This window comes from Podarcis erhardii (assembly GCF_964252035.2).
Source record: "Podarcis erhardii genome assembly, chromosome: 14".
NCBI classification, from domain to species: domain Eukaryota; kingdom Metazoa; phylum Chordata; class Lepidosauria; order Squamata; family Lacertidae; genus Podarcis; species Podarcis erhardii.
The window spans coordinates 38,501,889-38,522,159 of NC_138503.1; the positions used below are offsets into that span (position 1 = coordinate 38,501,889).

At 40.2% G+C, this 20,271-nt stretch overlaps 2 protein-coding genes across 2 annotated transcripts in view; one reads left to right on the forward strand and one right to left on the reverse strand.

Annotated features, from left to right (window-relative positions):
- The window catches only part of IFT140 (intraflagellar transport 140), a 91,945-nt gene that overhangs the window by 15,732 nt on the left and 55,942 nt on the right, over positions 1-20,271 (reverse strand). The window lies entirely within an intron of this gene.
- The window catches only part of TMEM204 (transmembrane protein 204), a 40,603-nt gene continuing 22,657 nt past the window's right edge, over positions 2,326-20,271 (forward strand). Inside the window, exon 1 of the mRNA XM_081840091.1 lies at positions 2,326-3,473. Within this exon, the coding sequence (XP_081696217.1) occupies positions 3,194-3,473 (280 nt within the window). The 5' untranslated portion in view covers positions 2,326-3,193. The remainder of the gene's footprint in view (positions 3,474-20,271) is intronic.

The following is a 20,271-nucleotide window of genomic DNA, read 5'->3' on the forward strand; positions in this document are numbered from 1 at the left end:
TACTTCCATTTCTGGCGCATGTCACCAAGCTCCTGCCATACACTGGCTTCAGTCAACTTAACAGGGTGAAGTTTCTGCACGATACCTATAATAACAGGTAATAATTCCCTTAGGTTGTGCATTTGGAAAAAGCCAGGTTTTATAATTGGTTTATTTGCTGTTCACCCATGTATTTTAGCATTGCAGGAGCAAAAGCAAAGCAGATACCAAGTTATATTGGTTTTAGCTATCATTACATCCTGCAGAGAATCCTCATAGCTGTAGTTTGGTGCCGGTGCAGATCTCTGTTAGAGATCCCAAACGAGGCAGAATTTGCTGATGAAACAAATGACAGTTAAACCAATTCAGTTCTGTTGCGCAGACATCACCCCTTTCCCAGTCCATTCTACCGTCTACATATGTATGCTTATTTTTTATAAAAGAAAAAGATGGATATAAGCATCTGTTGTTTCCCAAAGAAAGCCAAGAACATCTGTAACTTGGGCTTAAAAAGATATAATCATCACACATGTTTGGATTTAGTGAAGGATACAACTAACACAAAAATTATGCAAAAAAGGAAGAAAGGCACAGAGGGTTGTATCCAATGCTAGCCCTACTATTGAAATTAATGGAAATACCTAACTTAGTTTCATTAATTTCAGTAGGCCTACTCTGAGCATAACTGAGATAGCTACAACCTTGAATATTCAAAAATTTAAAAAAGCAAAACATACTGATTTCAAGCTACAGTTAGCTGCTATTCTTATTTTAACATTCTTGTAGTTCGGTGGGGGGTGGGGGAGGCAGGTCTGTGACCCTCCAGATATTGCTCCAGATCTGCCATGGATCTCAAACCCTTGGTAAATTAAGAACTTGCCCTGCATGTGAAAACAGGCTCTGGTAAATTGAGCAGACAAGACCAACATTGTGCCCAATGGTAAAGAAGGTGATTACTGCATGTGCTATAGAGGAAAGTTAGGGGCAGATGGGGCTTATCAACTGGGAAGGTAGCCCATCTGGAAGAAACACTTTGATTCTAAACGTCCGCTGCCTTGAGGGATATCTTCAGGAGAAGAGAAGGCTAAGGAGTAAACCCTACATAAATCCAGAGTTGAGTCCCTAAGACAGTTGGATGGTGCCTTGTACACATCCTTCCGTCAACTCCTGCAGCCCAGCTGGTGTCAAATGCATTGCTATACTTTCCTCTGGACCACATGAGAGATGCCAAGAAGTGGGTATTGTTGTCTGGGCAGCCTGGGAGCTCCATACACACTGCCTAGGCTTGCACTCCAAGAAGGTCACTTCGGTGCTGCTAAGGCAGCATTTTGATTTCACCCCTGTAAGTGTACTCCATTGTCCCTTGAGACTGATGAATGCCATCATCTCTAAACATTAAGCCATGCTGGCTGGGGACGAAGGGAGTTGGAGTCCAGCAGTATCTGGAGGGCAACAGATTGTCCACCACTGATTTAGTTTTACCACTATATTAGGAACTGTGTATAGAGATATGATATGAATGAGGAGCACAAGTTGCACCTTTATTTATTTATTGCTCCAATTGCCAGGTGTGTGTTTTTTACTGGATACTTCTGCCACTGTTTCATATTATTCATATACATTTTTGCTTTTGTTCTTTTTACATCTGCTGTCTGTTTTTACAAGCATTTTACTGCTTTTTACTATAGATTTATTTTGATTGAATACTTTCAGGTCATTAGCTGTTTTCAATTTTTTATGTGAAAGGCATATTTTAAAGTAAAATTAGCTTTTGCAAATAAAGACAAGAGCTGTAGTAACACACACACACACACTGGAGAAAGAGTTGCTTGACTGTCCTTAGCACTCATCAACATGACCAATTTTTGTCCTGCAAATGGAATTACTCTCATAAAGTGCACATCAGCATGATGCGATGCTAAATTTGTCTTTGGAAGACAGATACGGCAAGAGAAACTCCCAAGTGACAATTTCCCCTCACATACTTTTGGTTATTTTTCCTGTCAGTAAGCAATTAAAAAAAAAAAAAAAATCTCCAAACTTCTTGCTTTCATTGCCAGGATCTGAGAGTTTGATTTTTAATTTTGCTTGGGAAGAGGCCCAGATAACTCTAGTCCCTGAAAAGCCTTGATTTTCCCAGTCGGGTTTCATAATTGGCTCAAGCCCCAACAGCTGAATCTGGCACATAAAAGGACCTGTAAAACTAATCCTACTAACACAATATCACTGAACTGGTTACATTTTTCTGGGAAGCAAAGGAAGAGAGAGGGAGGAGAATACTGGAATGAGGGGGGAGGCTTATGGGGGGAGGGCAGGGGAGAGAGAGAGAAATTGGAACTTTAGAAGTCTCCCTTAGTCTTTTTCCTTTCAGGAAACACATCCTGTTCACATCTGACTGCTGTGGCAGTGGCTCTGTTTGTTGCAGCCGGCTACGCCCTGAGGCTCACCAAAAACAGCCACAAAAACAACCATTTCCTCTCCATTGAGAGATAGGAGGAAAAAACTTCCTTGCAGCAGAGGCTCTGCTGTCCTGCTTCTACCTCACACAGCCCTGACATTCGCAGAAGAACAGGGGCAGCAGAACAGATTTCCTTGGAATACACCAGCTTTCCAGGGCTCCTCGGGGAATAAGTGTTGAATTTTTCCTCAGAATTTCTCTTGGTGTTAAGAATGAATTTCTACTGCGTCTGTGGGATGCTCTGAGTTTGGGGCAGCTGTGAAACGATTTAAGAGCTCTTGCTGCCTAACTCCTATGCAGATCTTAGTCTCCTCTCACAGCTGTGTTCCAGAAGGTTGAGGCACCCGGCACCGTTTGCAGGCATTTTAGCCTCGACTGTCCAAGAACGCAGCACTTCCTACATCAACATTTCGCAAGTTGGTTCCAGAAAGAATGCACCTCATCTTTCAGCTCTTCACCAGCTTGGCTCTGCTCAAAGTGCAGGAAGGTGGATAAGGCACCGCTTGGGAAGACAGAACTCTGGAAGCCTCGCTTCTGCTCGTTATATGGATTGCCCCTCTCTGCCTAGTCGCTCTTTGTGCAATCAGAAACCCCCCAGGAGCTGACTTTGAGAATGAATGGTGATGTTCTCTAGCCATTCATAACTTCATCCTGCGCCGGCCTCCCATCTGCAGCCCCAATTAAATGTACTGCAGCTGATCGGGACTCTTGGATCTTCTACAAAGAGAGGCTGCCAGCGGTTGATGACAGTCAGATATGACTGTCCAGAAGCTGGTAGCCACAGCTGTGTTGGTAGCTCTGGTCTCACTTATTCTCAACAACGCCGCTGCCTTTACCCCCAATTGGGTGTATCAGACCTTAGAGGATGGGCGAAAGCGCAGTGTGGGGCTGTGGAAGATGTGCTGGCTGGCAGAGAAGGGACGAGGAGGTGCAGGCACAGGTGCCAGGCATGGGCAAGGGGCAGAGCGTGAATGTGAATCCTTGGGCTGGGGTTCGGAGCCAGCTGGGTTCCAGGAATCTCGTAGCACTGTCAAACGTAAGTTTTGATTTTCGTCATCACTGTCTATCTTGTGTTATGTAGAGAGCACCTCTCGAGTCAGGTCTCGGCACTTGACACATGGGAAGACCTGACTTTGAAGCACTTTGAAGCATCTCACGGCTCAACCAGAAAAGGGCTGCACACCTAAGAGAGGCTGTGGATTTCCAGCACCTCTTGAGTCTGAGCCCCAGTAAGTAAGAAAGAAAATAGAAGAGAGCGGGAAATAGAAAGCAAGTTAGGGTCATGACAATTGTACACCTGGTCTCTAGCAGGAGGTGCAAAATGGAAGTTTTGAGACACCATAAAAGTCAAACTCAAGTCTGAAACCAGGCCAAAGTGTGCACCTTTGTGGACAGGTACAACTCCAATGGGATGAGAAGCTCTCATTTGTGTCTTTGCTGTTAAATGCTTCATCTAGACCCTGCTGGTATACAATGAAGAAATGGCATAGGTAAAATTATAGCACAGAGACAAGGAAAAAATGCAGACCTGCAGGCCCTGCACCCAACCTTGAGTTAGAAATAAGGCCTTAGCAATGCCGGAAAAAAAGACTGAAGACTTCCTGCCAAAGTGGCATACATTTTCACCTGTTGAAGAAGCTAAGAGGGATGGGAAAGCAATTTTAGTCAGAAGCCTGATGTAAGGGAAAGGGTTAAGCAGCCCCATCCTGTGCCCAGGTCTCATGTTGCAGATTACAGCCTCCCTGGTTGTACCTTATTTTATTTTATTTTTTAAAAAGTAAAGAGAAAAACTACACATGACTTAGTGTCATGCGTGGTTTTACCCTTTGTTGTGTGATTTCCAGCTCACTAGGTGGCAATACTTTGCTAGGTGTGGAGAGGGACAGTAAGCATTCAGAGATGGTGGCAGGAATATATGACCAATTAAAACGCACCATACGAACTAGATACTGGGGCTGAGTGCCATTCCCCCAAATATTGAGGGGGCTGAAGCCCCCTCTGCCCCATATACTCAGCTCCACTGTGCCATTTGACGCTTTTCACTTGCAATGTCAAGGAAGGCACCTGGGATCTTCTGCTTGAAAAGCATGTGTCTACAGCCTCTTTCAAATAGCCTTCTCCAAACTCAGAAGGGGGATTCAGAATGGCTTGAGAAAATGCACTTCTCAGAAGCCGCTCTCTAACTCAGCTTCCTTGAGGTGCATCCAGGCTGTCAGTATTTTGCGCATACCTGGAAATTTAGGTTTGTTGAATTGAAAGCCATTGTAGTGTTCTGTTGCCCTAGCGCAAACTGCCTTTTTGCTGTTCGGAAGATGACTTGAAAATACACTGAAAAGTGTGAGATGAAAGAATGATTAACAGGATGATGTGTAAATGCTTCACAAGCAAATCAGGATGAATGTTTATTTTCATATAACTCCCCGCAAAGAAATCAGAATGAATGTTCAGTGAAGATCAGATATATCCAAACCTCCTTGTAAGCTTAGTACTAGCAAATCAGGATAAACCTGCAATAAACAGTTCATCTGGACACGCCCTTATCTCAGGCAGGAGTGGGGAACTTTTGGTCCTCCAGTTGTTTCTGAACTACAGCTCTCATCCCTGGTCACACTTGCTAGCACTGATGGGAGTTGTAGTTTGGCAACATCTGGAGGACCAAAAGTTCCCCACTCCTGTCTTATCTGACATAACACAATCAATTTGCCCATATTGTGCTCTTGTCAGTTAAGTTTTTATTCAATTGCTGTCACATATTGGTACCCATACGAGTCAGTATTCATCTCAAAATGTAAAATGGGCTTAAAAGTGGGACAAAAACAAGCCATACTCGTCCCCTCCCAAACTGAATGCAGGCTGCGCAGTGAAAGCAGCAATCCCTCTTGCTGTTCTGGCTTCTGGGATAGCTGTGCAGCCTGCATTCGCTCCATAAGATGCACACACATTTCCCCTTACTTTTTAGGAGGGAAAAAGTGAGTCTTATAGAGCAAAAAATACGGTAATTAAATCATGCAGCCCTGCATGGAACTCATGTTCCATTTCTGTTTTGTTCATGTAAATCTTACTAAATGGTTAAGACAAGATGGGGTGGTGGGGAGGGATAAAACATGCTTTGTTTCTAATGCTGACACAGTTTGCAGAAGAAGTGGCAGAGGAAAAATGCAAATGGTATGAGAGTCTACCAGCTCCAGAGCTTCCATAGACTTGTTCTAGAATATCCTCTTTCCCCCCTTGCCTCCTCTGAAGAGGTGATACCCCAACATCTCAGCCTGCTTGTGACTGAGGAAACCACCCTCAACAGATTCTCACAATTTTGCCTGTAGTCGGCTGCTTATTTATTTTTCCTGACCCAGATTATATCTTAGTCCAAGATGAAGACATCATATGAGATGCTCACAAAGGGACACTCCCCTTGACACTTCATCAAGAGCCAATCAGTTAAATGCCATCAGTTTAGAAGTCCACAGTCCATGTCAGGAGTGGCTGTTGTTGCTCCTGATCATAGGGTCTTGTTAGAATACTGAGAAGTCTGCATTTTACTTTTCTAAGAAAGAAAATTTTCTAGCACTCATGCTGGTACCGACAGATCCATTACTGTAACGTTTGTTTCAGATGTGGTTTCCAGTTGAACAAAGCTGCCCAACCCTGACCCAGGCCTTCCTTCAGAAAGATCTGCCTATTAATTTTGTTCTATCCTGTATCCCCTTTGTTTTTGTTTAAACCAATTCACAAACCAATAACTTACACACTAACCTCCAGTAATGCACCATATGTTGTAGATATTACTGCAAATTCATTATGCTATTTTTGTGATATACCAATGGCATGAGAAGACTTGGTCTATTTATTTGTATCATTTAATATTCCCAATAAAGAACCTAACAAAAAGTTATTCCATAGAAGAAAGATCTGCGGTTGTGCGGCTACAAAGATATGCTGTAACTCCTGTGTTAAACTGCTTCTGAAGTATAACGCAATAATTGTCTTGGGAGGCGTCTTTGCCATACAACGTATCTGCAAACAGCCATCCAGCCAACCAACTACACTGGTTGGTTTGTGCTCTTGGACGAAACAGAGAACAAAATGATTTTAAGAACATCTGAGGTACCCTGCTAGATCAGACTAAGGGGCTATATCTAGCCCAGCATCCTCTTTATCAAAGTGGCAAACCTGATGCCGCTGGGAAGCCCACAAGAAGGATGTGAGGGTTATAACCCTTTCATGCTGTTGTTTTTCCTGCAACCAGCATTTACTGGCAAGTGGCCTTGGAACGTGGGGCTCCATGCAGTTATCATAGCTAACAATTGTCAATAAATCTCCATGCATTTCACTGATCGCCTGTTATGGCCATCACCGTGTTTTGTGGCAGTGAATTCCATACATCAATGCTGTGCAGATGACCCTTCTTTTTGCATGTTCTGAATCCACAGCCAAGCAATTTCACTGGATAACTACAAGTTCTAGGTATGCATGATTTTCTAAACTTCTATCATAGCCACCCACTACATTTTGAGTCAATTTTTTGGAAATTATATAGCCCCAAATGGAAGGAGAAGCTTGGGTCTCCAGAAGACTACAATTCCCATCAGACCCAACAAGACTGGGCAACAGTCGGGGATGACTAGAGTTGCAGTTCAATAGTATATGGATGACCACAGATTCCCTATTCTTCCTTTCCCCTTTCCTTATTTTAACTGCTTTTTTAATGGGACAGAATTTAATATACTGTGGCGGCTATCAATCTTGAGCAGCTCAACTTAAGCCAACTTAAGATTTAAGCTTGTGCGTCTTAATGCACAAGCATGAAAAGGGAGGACCATAAGGTACATTTTTTGCCTCTGAAAACCAGAGTGGCACAAGAAAATCTGGCAGTGACACCACCCCAGCACTCTCAAAAGCCTTATGTGTCAAAAAGCAGATGCTGCACAAAAAGTCCAGATCGGTTTAAAAGCTTTGGCACACAGCCAATGTTCAATGGATTTACACACTGACACAGAGCAAGTGTTAACTAATACACCATGTTTCATATGATACACAGAAACAGAACAGCTGACTTCTAACCTGATCTATGTCCATTTCGTGCTAGAGCACTGGCAGAGGAAGAGGAGTGGGGGGAGTGCACCCCTCCTGGCAGCGTGATCCCAGTAGGGTGCCATCGCAGCTGCTAGCCCGCCCGCACTGGGTGTCATGCCCCCGCAGGTGGTGAGCCACGCCCCCAGGACACATGCCACGCCCCCAGGATGCGCACCAGCCCTGCCACTGTGCTAGAGGAGAAGGGGGGGGGGAACTATGTGAGAAGGTAGCCAAATTCTGCAAACTCCAAAAAAATGCAACCCAAATTAGTCTAAGGTGTTTGCACCTTTCAGTTCCATTGTGGAAGAGAATGACAAAGAAGTTTCTAATATAGCTGTACTACTGTTAAGAAGCACACAGAGCTCAAATAGAGTACACAAAATTAACCAATTTGCATACAGCTGCTTCTTTCCACTAATTTATTCTGCTTCTGCTTTTCACAGTGGAAGATAAAGAGCTCTTCTTTTAGCTCAGGGCAAGGGAGGAAATATACACCACTACTTCTGATCACTAGAAGGCCTCCAAAAGCTCCTACTTGTCTTGTAAGGTCTCATCAGGCCTAAATGGTTGTTGTTTAATTAATTTAAACAGTTACATAGGTAACAGTCCTTTAAAAAGAGAGCCGATATAGCATTACTTTTCAGGCACCTAATTCTTACATGTGTGGTGTGATCATATGTAGAATACAGTCTACGGTATTCAGTATACAGTATATTTGGACCTGTGTATAATCTACTTGAAGCAACAGAGACAAAACCTGGTTTATACAAGCAGTAAAATGAAGTGCTAATAAGAGGTCTAAAAGACTACAGAGAGTAGGGAGGATCAAAGCGTAGAGGCAGATTTAGGGCAGCGTGACCAGTTCTGCTGCACTGGGCACCAAGCCTTAGGGTTGTTGTAGGACGCTGCAACTATAACATAGTGAATTGAACAGAACAGAATGTGAGGGGTGCATGTCCAAAATTTTGACCTTGTACAGGGTGCCACTGAAATTTGAAAAACCAAAGTCCGCCCCTGGAATCAGCAGCAAACAGGCCCCATGATCAGCACTGATTGCCTTAGGGATAGGCAAATCTGTCAGTTTGGGTTTATCTAGGTTTCTCATTTTTCCCATCTCTACATTTCCACATCAGATAACAAGGGGGGAAATCCATACAATTCATCAGCATTTTAGTGCAAATTTCTCCTAATCAACATAGCTACCTGTTTGTTGTTGTTGTTGTTGTTTTAAAATTCATATAGTTTCTGCAAAATTTCAGGGAGTATTTAGAAGTGCTATGCCTCATTTTTGTTTGAAGTCCATTCTATCTCCTTGAGCTTGTAGTACCTTGCTGATTCTCTGGATGTGAATGTTATCCAAATACTACAACCCATTAGAAGGTCCCCTCACACTGAACAAGTCTCCCATTCCTGGTCTGAAGAATTGCCTAAATCTCTTTAGATTTTTCTTTCTTTCTTTTAGAAAGCACTTGGCCCTGGAGATGTTGAATGGGATGTGGGCTTCTTTGTCAAAGAGCAATCATGGTGGTTATGAATGAGCTGTTGTTGCTGCCCAAAGAGCAGGATGCTTAGACGCTATTATAATGAGTGCTGTACTCAGACAGAGAGATCGTGTCTCTGGCTGTACTTGCAAAGGAATACTGTTTAGGCATTGCAGAGTCTAAAACCAATCAAGGAAAGGAAATTAAATGAGGGGGGCAGGAACAGGGGACTTGGACGATTCTCAGGGATGTTGAAGACACAGGAAACAGGCAAGTGATATGAAGCTTGTTTCTCAAAGACGCACAGAGTAATGAAGCTATTTCCTTATTATAGCTCTTAGGGTCAAGCATGTCTAGAGGTGGGGAGTGGCCCAATATTGTGAGTGTCTACGTGACTCCCATGTTCGCTAGATATAAACATCTGTCTGTCCACAGGGTATGATTTATATAAAATACATTTTCACTATGAAATACTGGGGGGGGGGGGCGAATGGCAGCGAGGCCAGAGGTACAGCTCTGTGTGGGAAAAAGAAACTGGAAAATGTTTATAGAGGCATCAAACCAGACAATCCCAGGGATCATTAGCCATGTCTCAGATATTTCTTCTTGGAAAACAGCCAGGCAGAAACCAGAAGATACCAAAAATAGAGTTTAGCTATGATAGGCTATATTACTGAGGCCTCTGTGGTATTTGAGTGCAAACCAAAAGGATGATACAGGCAGGGTCCCAATTATGTAAACCCACATTCTTTGAACAAATCTGAGGCACTTTAAAACGCATCTAGCTGGTATCATCTTCACTGAAAAAGACTGGGATGCTGGTCTGTTCAATAGAAGAGTGATGAGGGAGGATTTTTCAACCATTTCCAGCCTGCTCCTTGCTATTCTTTCCAATATTAGAATATGCAAGTTGGGCAATATTTGCACAGGCCTGTGGTGGGTTTTTTTGTGTGAAGGGTTATGTTCTGATTCAGGAGGTACATCTCAGCATCCGTGGCAAGTGGAGGTTGCAGTATGTGTACAGTGCAGCTTTGTTCTTCCCCATGGAGCAAACTTCAGCAGGCAAACTAGATCAGGGAAATAATCATGCACTGAAGAAAGGCTTACACCCCCTCCCACAATGCTGCTTCTCCTATCTAATTTGGGAGCCCCTATAGCTGCTTTGATCTACAAAAACACATCCAGTGTCGCTTCAGGTTTAGCATATGCGCACATGTGCACAAGATGGAAAGATGAAGTCATAATACTCCCTCAGTCACCTATGTAACCCCCCCCCCAACCTCTGCTCTTTCTTTCTGCCAATAATGGCAAAAAGAAACATTCTTAAACATAACAATATGCAAGAAATTCACACATTGCACACACACATTTTTTCACCTAAGAACACATTGCTTGTCCTGCATGGAGAAGGTTTTTAATCTTCTCTGTGAAAAGAGATAAGAAATACCATCTCCCTTTGAAAATGCAAAGCTCTTTGCCTGGTGCAGCTTTAGCCAAGCATTTAAAGGCAACTGAAATACTATTTTCCAAACAAACTCTTCTGACTTGAAACTCAGCAAATCTCTTAATCTATCCCTGTAAAAAACTGGATACATGTTTGATTGCCAGGGCAACTTCTCACTGGTATAGAAAGACATAAAAATCTAGCCTTCTCCAATTCATATCACAGAGGCTCAACTTCGGGGGGTGGGGGCGGAACCAAGAGAGAGACATGCCGCAATCCGTCAGGACTGTTGACAATCATGCTACATTTATGTCTGAAACAAATTTTGCTCAACAAATTTTATTTGAAAAGAGTAACAGAATGTACCCCAAAATCCCAGCTAGCTCTATCCAAAAGCAACCTTTCAGCAAATAATTCACAGTTCATTTTTCAAGTTTTAAAATAATTTCAGCCACTGAAAGAGCAAACAAGAAGATAGAGATGTATGTTTAAATCCTAAGCAGAATGAGGTTTCTAAATGAGATCATTTTTATTTAATTACACCAGCAAATCACATACTATTGTCTAATCTGACAGTTATGCATTTACAGAGCACTAATGTCCCTGAGGACATCATTCAGCATAACCAAATAAAGCCTGTGTTCATAAGTATGAAAATTAAATTAACTGTACCTGCCTTGGTCTAGTCTGGATAATAGAAATGAAAATCTGAGATGGTTTTGGAAGTTGAATGCACTGTCAACTAGACCTAATTGATTTCCACTTGGTGCCTGCAGCGCTATGTACATTTCCATGGAAGTAAAGTAAAGGTAAAGGGACCCCTGAGCATTAGGTCCAGTCGTGGCTGACTCTGGGGTTGCGGTGCTCATCTTACTTTGTTGGCCGAGGGAGCCGGCGTACAGCTTCCTGGTCATGTGGCCAGCATGACTAAGCTGATTCTGGCGAACCAGAGCTGCGCATGGAAACACCGTTTACCTTCCTGCTGGAGTAAATAGTAACCTATTTATCTACTTGTGCTATATATATATAATTTTCCAATACATTTATACATTTTTAACCAAATTGTAACAAAACATCTCTTTTGGACTTCCTTCAGCTTCCCTGGAATTCCATGTTTATCTCTTAATTACGCATTCCCTTTACACATATTGCTGTTTATCTTCCCTCTCCCCTCTATTTCTTTTTTGACAATATCTCTCAGTTTTTACAGCGCCTCTCAGTTTTTACAGCGCCTCTCGAAACCCCACTAGCGTTGTTTGTATATCGCATACATTTTTCAGATACTCTACAAACTTTCCCCAGTCTTCGATGAACCTTTGGTCTTGGGCATATCTGATTTTCCCAGTTAGTTTGTCCAGTTCCGCATAGTCTGTCAATTTCGATCTCCATTCTTCTATTGTCGGTAATTCCTCTTGTTTCCATTTTTGAGCCAATAAAGTCCTTGCCGCTGTAACTGCATACTGAAAGAGTTTACAGTCTTTTCTTCTTATTTCTTTCCCTGTAATTCCTAAAAGAAAGGCTTCTGGTTTCTTCACATAAGTAAATTTTAACATCTTTTTCAATTCATTATAAATGGCATCCCAGAAACCTTTCACCTTCTTACATTCCCACCACATATGGTAAAATGTTCCTTCTTTTTCTTTACATTTCCAACACTTATTACATGTCTTATACATTTTTGCTAATTTTACCAGTGTGATATACCATCTGTAAAACATTTTCATAACATTTTCCTTCAACGCAGTACATGCAGTAAATTTCAGATTTTCTTTCCACAATTTTTCCCAATCGTCAAATTGTATATTATAACCGAAGTCTTTGGCCCATTGTATCATTACCGATTTAACCTCTTCATCTTTCATGTTCCATTCCAACAGTATTTTATACATTTTTGACAGAATTTTACATTAATTATTTATTATATCTACTTGAAACTTTGAATCTTTTTCTCCATATCCACATTCTTTTATGTCTTTTTAAAACATTTCATTAACCTGTAAATAATGCAACCAATCATATACATGTTCTTTAATTTGTTCATATGGCTTTAACTTCCATTTTCCCTCCTCTTTAATCACCATTTCACCATATGTAATCCAGTTGCCTCTCATATTAATTTTCTTTACACTCATAACTTCTAACGGAGATAGCCGGTGTGGAACTTTTGGTTCCAGTAAATTTTTGTACCTGTCCCATACCTCTATCAACGAATTCCTGAAGATGTGGTTCCCAAAACCTTTATGAATTTTCTTCTTATAACACCATAAATATGCATGCCACCCAAATCTGTTATCAAAACCTTCAAGGTCTAATAATTCCTTATTGTCTAATTTTATCCATTCTTTTAACCAGCAAAGACATGCTGCTTCATAATATAGTTTCATATCTGGCAGGGCGAAGCCTCCTCTTTCTTTTACATCTGTTAATAACTTATATTTTATTCTTGACTTCTTGCCCTGCCAGATATACCTTGAAATCACTTTTTGCCACTCTTTAAAAATCCCTATCCCGTTTATAATGGGGATAGTCTGAAATAAAAATAACATCTTTGGAAGCACACTCATCTTTATTGTGGAAATTCTGCCCCAAAAGGACAGTTTCATTCTGCCCCACACCTCTAGATCTTTCTTTATTTCCTTCCAAACCGGTACATAATTATTCTGGAACAGGTCAATATTTTTGGGTGTTAACCAACTCCCCAAATATTTTACTTTTTTCACAACCTCTATCTCTGTCTGTTGTTGCATTATTTCTATCTTATTTTGTTCCATATTTTTAACAATTATTTTGGTCTTTTTCTTATTCAATCTAAATCCTGCCATTTTTCCAAATTGTTCTATTTCCTCCAAGACTTCTTTTACACTTTCCAGTGGTTCTTCAATTGTTATAACCAGATCATCGGCAAAGGCTTTCACTTTATATTCATTCTGCCCCACTGTTACCCCTTTAATTGATTTATTTTGTCTAATCGCACTTAAAAAGACCTCTAGGACCGTTAAAAATAATAATGGCGAGAGCAGACAACCCTGTCTTGTTCCTTTTGATATTTTTATATCCTCTGTAATTACATTATTGACTAGCAGTTTAGCTCTCTGTTCTGTGTATATTGCCTTAATTCCATTGAAGAACTCTTTCCCCACATCCATACACTCTAAATTTTTCAGCATAAAACCCCATACTATATTATCAAAGGCCTTTTCTGCATCCACAAACATTAATATCGCTTGTTTCTCATTCCTGGCAGTCAGATATTCCATAATATTAATTATATTCCATAATATTATCTTTCATTTGTCTGCCTGGAAGGAAACCTGCTTGATCTTTATGGATGATTTTCAACAGTATCTTTTTCATTCTCTTCGCTAAAATCCCTGCAAATATTTTGTAATCCGTATTCAATAATGAAATAGGCCTATAGTTTTTGACTTGTGTTAAATCCGAATCTTGTTTTGGAATCAAAGTGATAAATGCTTCTTTCCATGTATCTGGGATCTCTCTTTCTTTTAAAATATTATTCATAACTTCTTTCAATGGTGTCAGCAGTACATCTCTCATTTTTTTGTAATAACCTGATGTAAATCCATCTGGTCCCAGGGCCTTTCCTCTCTTCAATTCTTTTATAGCCTCCTTTATCTCGTCCATTTCTATTGGGGCATTCAGCTGGTCTTTTTGTTCTGTCGGGATCTTCTGCACCTTTTTTTCTTTTAAAAATCTTTCTATTTTCTTTATATTGTTCCTTTCTTTATTTTTATATAATTGTCTATAAAAGTCCATGAATCCTTTTCTGATTTCTTTCAGGTTAACTATCTCTTCACCATTTACAATGATTTTATTAATTGTGTTTTGTTTCTTTCTCTTTTTAATTTGCCACGCTAACCATTTGCCTGATTTGTTAGCAAATTCGAAGTTTTTCTGTCTCAGCCTTTTTATATCCCATTCCACTTCTTTGTTTATTATCATTGAAAATTGAGTTTGTAAGATCTTGATTTCTTGTTTAGTTTTTAAGTTATTTGGTTTTCTAATTAGTTTTTGTTCATTGTCCATAATCTGCTTCAAAATTTCTTTTTTTCCTTTTTCTCTATTTTTATTCCTCAATGAATTCTGCTGAATGAAAAAGCCTTTCATGACTGCTTTGCTTGCGTCCCAGACCACATTCATCTTTGTTCCTTTGTTGATATTATCCACAAAATATTCTGTTAGTTTCTTTCGTGCTTTTTCTAAAGTTTGCTGATCATCTAATAAGTATTCATTGATTCTCCATCTATAAGTCCTTTCCTCAAAACCTTTTAATTCCATTTTTATTGGATTATGATCCGAAATTGCTTTAGGTTGTATTTCAATTTGTTGGATTCTTGGAGTCAGTTCATTCGAAACCCATATTTGATCTATTCTTGACATTGACTGATTTGGTTCTGAATAATAAGTGAATTGCTTCTCCAGTGGGTGTCTGAGTCTCCAAATATCGATCAAACCGCAGTTCTTAGTCATCGTAAAAAAAGTCTTAGGTAGTTTCCCTTCCTTATTTGTTCCTTTTCTTAGTTTGTCCATTTCCAATGAAACCACTCCGTTCATGTCTCCCATTATTATAATTTTTGGATCCATATAATCAAATAGTTTTTCTTCCAATATTTTGTAGAAATCAGTCTTATTTCCATTAGGTGCATAGATCCCGACAATTATCAAATTTTCTTTTTTTTCTTTTTTTTTTAAATATTTATTAAAGTTTTTAAATATAAATGCACAAATAATAAACAATCTTACTTCTGTCACAAACATAGTTTCATCACTTCTTTGGACTCCCTCACGTCTCCCGCTCCCATTTACATCGTTAAAAGTTTTTTCCAAACAAATTATCAACTTGTTTACAAATCTCATGTCCAGTCATTCAAATATGATCTAGCAATTCTTCCAAAAAAATTTATATTTTCTTTAATCTCACTTATCATCAAATTTTAATTCTAATTTAGTGGTGGCCGATTTTTTATAATCTAGCATCCTTCTTAACATTCAGCCAGATTACAATATTTTTGTAGATACATCTTAAATTTCTTCCAGTCTTCCTCCATCTTCTCTTCTCCCAGGTCTCGGATTCTGCCAGTCATCTCAGCCAGTTGCATATAGTCCATTAGCTGCATCTGCATCAGACGAATGGTATATTTTGGCAAGTTTGACTGGGGTCATGTACCATCTATATATCATTTTCATTATATTATCCTTCAGAGCATTACATGCGGTGAAGTTCAGCCCAGTGGTCCACAACCTTTCCCAATCCTCAAACATAATGTTATGCCCAATGTCCTGCGCCCACTTTATCATAGCCGATTTAACCATTTCGTCTTGTGTATTCCATTTTAACAGCAAGTTATACATTCTAGATAGTACCTTAGTCTTTGGTTCTAACAATTCTGTTTCTAACTTCGATTTCTCCACCTGGAACCCTAACTTTTTGTCATTTTTAAAAACTTCTTTAATCTGAGCGTAATGTAACCAGTCTCGCACCTTATCCTTCATTTTCTCCAAACTCTGCAATTTCCAATTGTCTCCATCTTTTTCCAGTATTTCCCAATATTTTGGCCATTTGGCCTCCATATTGGGTCTTTTTCGGGCCTTAGCTTCCAGAGGTGAATTATCAAATTTTCACCCTGCCATTTGATCTGGACTGCTATAATTCTTCCTTCTTCGTCTTTAAAGATTTGTTGAGATTCAATTTTTTATATATATATAGAACTACCCCTCTTTTTTTTTCTTTGTCCAAAGATACAAATTCATTCCCTAATCTTTTATTAATCAATATTTTTCTATGTTTCCTTGCCATGTGTGTTTCTTGTAAACATATAATGTCCAAATTCTTCTTTTTCAAGAATTGTTCAATTTTATTTCGTTTTCTTTTTGTCATTCATCCCATTAATATTCTAGTTTCATAATTTTAGCGCCATGATGGATTCCAATTAAATAAATTTAAATTAATTTTCTTATAATGTATCCTTTTCCTCTCCTTCTTCTTCTACTTCTCCATCCGACTTCTTTCCGTTCTCTTCTTTTTCCTCCCCCGATTCTGACTCTTCCTTAGATCCTGCTCCTCCTTCTGCACCTTTGGCTTCTTCCTCTTCTGCCTTTAGTTCCTAGTATTTTCTCAAAAAATTCCCTGTTTCTTCTGGGCTTGTCAACCTGTGCTTCTTACTTTTGTAGAAAAACAAGACTCCCTCAGGGAATTCCCACTTGAAATCAATTTTATTTTTCTTTAGAGTTTGTACCAATGGCTTGTATGGATCTCTTCATTTCAACAATCTTATTGGTATATCTTTAAAAATGATTATGTAATTTCCATCTATGTATAATCTTTTCTCTCTGTTCTTCTGTAGTATCAAATTTCTCATTTCTCTGTCTTTAAATGTAATTAAACAGTCCCCTGGAAATTTCCTTGCTTTGTTTGATCTTACTTTCATTCTAAATGCACTTTGTACTGTTTTTACAACTTCTTCTGTTGGTAGCTCCAGCCATTGCGCTATCTCCATAATCAATCTCTCTTTAATATCTTCGTTCTGTATCTCCGGCACTGATCTCACCGTTTACCTTCCTGCCGGAGTAAATAGTAACCTATTTATCTACTTGCACTTTGACGTGCTTTTGAACTGCTAGGTTGGCAGGAGCAGGGACCGAGCAACGGGAGCTCACCCCGTCGCGGGGATTCAAACCGCCAACCTTCTGATCGGCAAGTCCTAGGCTCTGTGGTTTAACCCACAAGTCCTGTTAAATTCACTGGTGTTTACTTATGAGTAAACATGCATAGGATCAGACTGCACAAAACTAATTAAAAAACTGCAACATCTGCTGTACAAGGTAAAGGTTTGAATCAGAGCTAGATGTTATGGGAGATGCATGGCTGTCACCCAAAATATATAATGCACTTCCCCCTCTGACAGCATCTAGTAATGCAGAAGGCATGGCATGATGTTATCACACTAGACTTTTCCTGATCCCTGCTCTCTACTTCACTGTGGCATCGTGTTATCTAGTGTTACCACAAGTTATGGGAGAACTATGAAGAAGAGGTGCAGGGCTGCTGTTTCTGGTGGAAACCACACAGCTTTCTGTAACTGGAAATAGAGTGATCCAGTCCATATCAATTTTGCATGTGTCTGGCCACAAGTTTGTTCTAAACTAAACCACTTCAGGGAGGGACGAAGCTGGGCACAACATGGGCTCCTCCGTGTTCTGGGGTGTCCCATGCTACCTTAGTGGGACAGAAAGCTCATACACTGCAGCTGCTCCCACACTGCCAGTGTAACTTAAGGTGTTCTAAACTGAGAATACACTCACTTAAATTAAAATTATGGGTAGCCTAATTAGGAGGCAAGCAGAAGACTCTTCAGTCTATTGAGCTTATCTCCTACCTTGGTAGCTAAGCAAGAAGCAATACAATTTCCCCTTATAGCATCAGTGTCAACTTGGCCCCTTGCCTGAAAACAAAGACCACCACAGCCAACCACAAATGAATAACCACACCATAGGCCAACCCCAACCTCTCTCACCACCAAAGGAACACAAGTGAACAACAAAGAACCTGCACAAGCAACACTGACACCAAACCCTACATATAGTAAGTAAAATAGAAACATCACCACCCGACCTCACCCCTACCCCCTCCACCACTTTCCCCCTTTTCTTCCTAATGTCTCAACAAATGAAACAGATTTGTAAAAATGTTACGTGGGGGGGGGGGAATACGAGAGAGAGACATTGCACACACTTTTGTAAATCAAGAAAATCTTTAATAATAATAATAATAATAATAATTTGACCCCTTGCCCTCTGCCCTTACCAGCAGTTAGGTGGTGCTTTTAGTGCAGGCCCAGTGAAGAATTGTAGCATCACAATGATTTGTGTGCAGAGCTGGACCAGGAAGAAAGTTGTATGAGACCAGATTTGAAGGGTGGCCAGGGGCCTGGCCTAGCCCCATAGTAGACCAGTAAGTGTTGTGTAAAAAGATGTATTTATCAATGACACAACTTTTTAGGCTGCATCCAATGGAGTTTTCTTAAACTAGCCTGTCAAGAGTGCATCTTGAGAAATGTTAGGAACAAGATGTTGAAAGAGAACTAATCATGTGGATTTCAGAGAGGAGATGTCCTGACTCTGGAACAATGCCTGGAAGTTTGCCTTACAAGTGTCTCCTTTTCAAAATAAACAAAAGTATTACCCTTCTGATACTGCATTCTCATGCTTTTAAAAGTCGTGGGTGTGACTCCTCCAAGCACAGCTGCATCTTCTAAGAAGTAAAGTGGGAAAGTATACCTTACTGGCTTACCCTTGCTTCTGAATAACAACACCATAGTTGCTGGAAATGAGCTGTTTGATGGGAGTGGTAGGCTGACCCAGAAAGATGGTTTGAAGTACAGATGGAAAGGCCCCGAACACACTGCAGCAGGGAAGACATAAAGTAGTCCAGAAAGGAGGTGTCTAGAGCACAGACAACAGAGCCAGGCTACCCAAGTCCAGGGACAGCTATATCTGGCAAGTCACAAATATTCTCACAATATGAACCTGTTCCTTCAAGGACACTACAATCCTAGTCAGAACAGGCCATTCACCTAGTTCCCAAACCACCCACCTGCAGCACCTGTCTTGTTAGCCTCAGCTTATTGCCCCTACTCAATCATTGCTGCCAGACATCAATCCAACACTTTTGCAGCCTCTTCTGATTCAGATGGAATGGAGAAACAGAGCTGTGTGTTATTAGGATATTAGCGCCTTGACACTCACTTAGTATCAGAGCTTCTTGTATGGAAATCTTGATGTGGGAGTCAGGGGATCTGACATGGATCTTAAAGGAAGACTTTTCCAAATGGTTGATGCAAGAGGAATCAGGGGCTTATCAACAATGTATCATGACATATGGGAAACCCATCAACAATTAGTTTTTAATGTAGAAGGCACAGAAGATTAAAAAATTCCAAAACAAGAAGGTGGGCCCCCTGAAATACTTTTGTCAGAGTGACAACACTGAACAATAGGTTGAGATGCTAATGATTACTGGCAATGCCACTGGTGATTGTGCAGAGCTAGTACAAAGTCACAAGAAAAGAAAAGGAAAAAGAGTGTTTGCAATGGTTACAAGGATGCTGTTTGTTAAGTTCAGGGTTATTATAAAGGTTGCAACAAAGCCAAAAGGAAATCATAAATGGGCAAAACAACCAGCCTTTAATGCAAAAATATTATATAACAGAAATGTAGATGAGGAGTAAACATGCAAGTTTGCAAGAGACACGTAGCAGCTATAACAATATAACAACAATTCTCTGGGACAAGAGAGAATATATGATAACCAGCTTTCAAATATCTAAAAGGCTAGAGGATGGAGCAAAAATAATTTCTTCTGCTCCAGAGGGTAGGATCTGAACCAATGGATTTGAGTTACAAGAAAGGAGATTCCAACTAAAGATCAGGAAGAACTTTCTGATAGTAAGAGCTGTTTGACAGCAGAACAGACTCCCAAGAGTTGGCCATTTGTCATGTACGATCTAGCTGAAATTCCTGCAATTCTATGATTCTATTATTCAAATGCAGTGTGCAGATACAATATCTTTAGAAAACTCAGGAACTTGTCTACTGCAAATCAAAATGGAACTACACTTTAAAGAGTATATTTCATATATAGCTCATTCCTAATCAGCGTTTTTGACTTCTAGAAATACATGTTAGAAGGGATAAATTTTGGCTCTTTTCTGCTTTTACAAGCTCATCTCTTGATTGCTTTTTATAAGTGTAAGGGTTTTTGAGAGGTTTTAAAAGGTGAGGGTCCAAAAAAATTGCAGAGCCTTCTAACCCATTGCATCCTA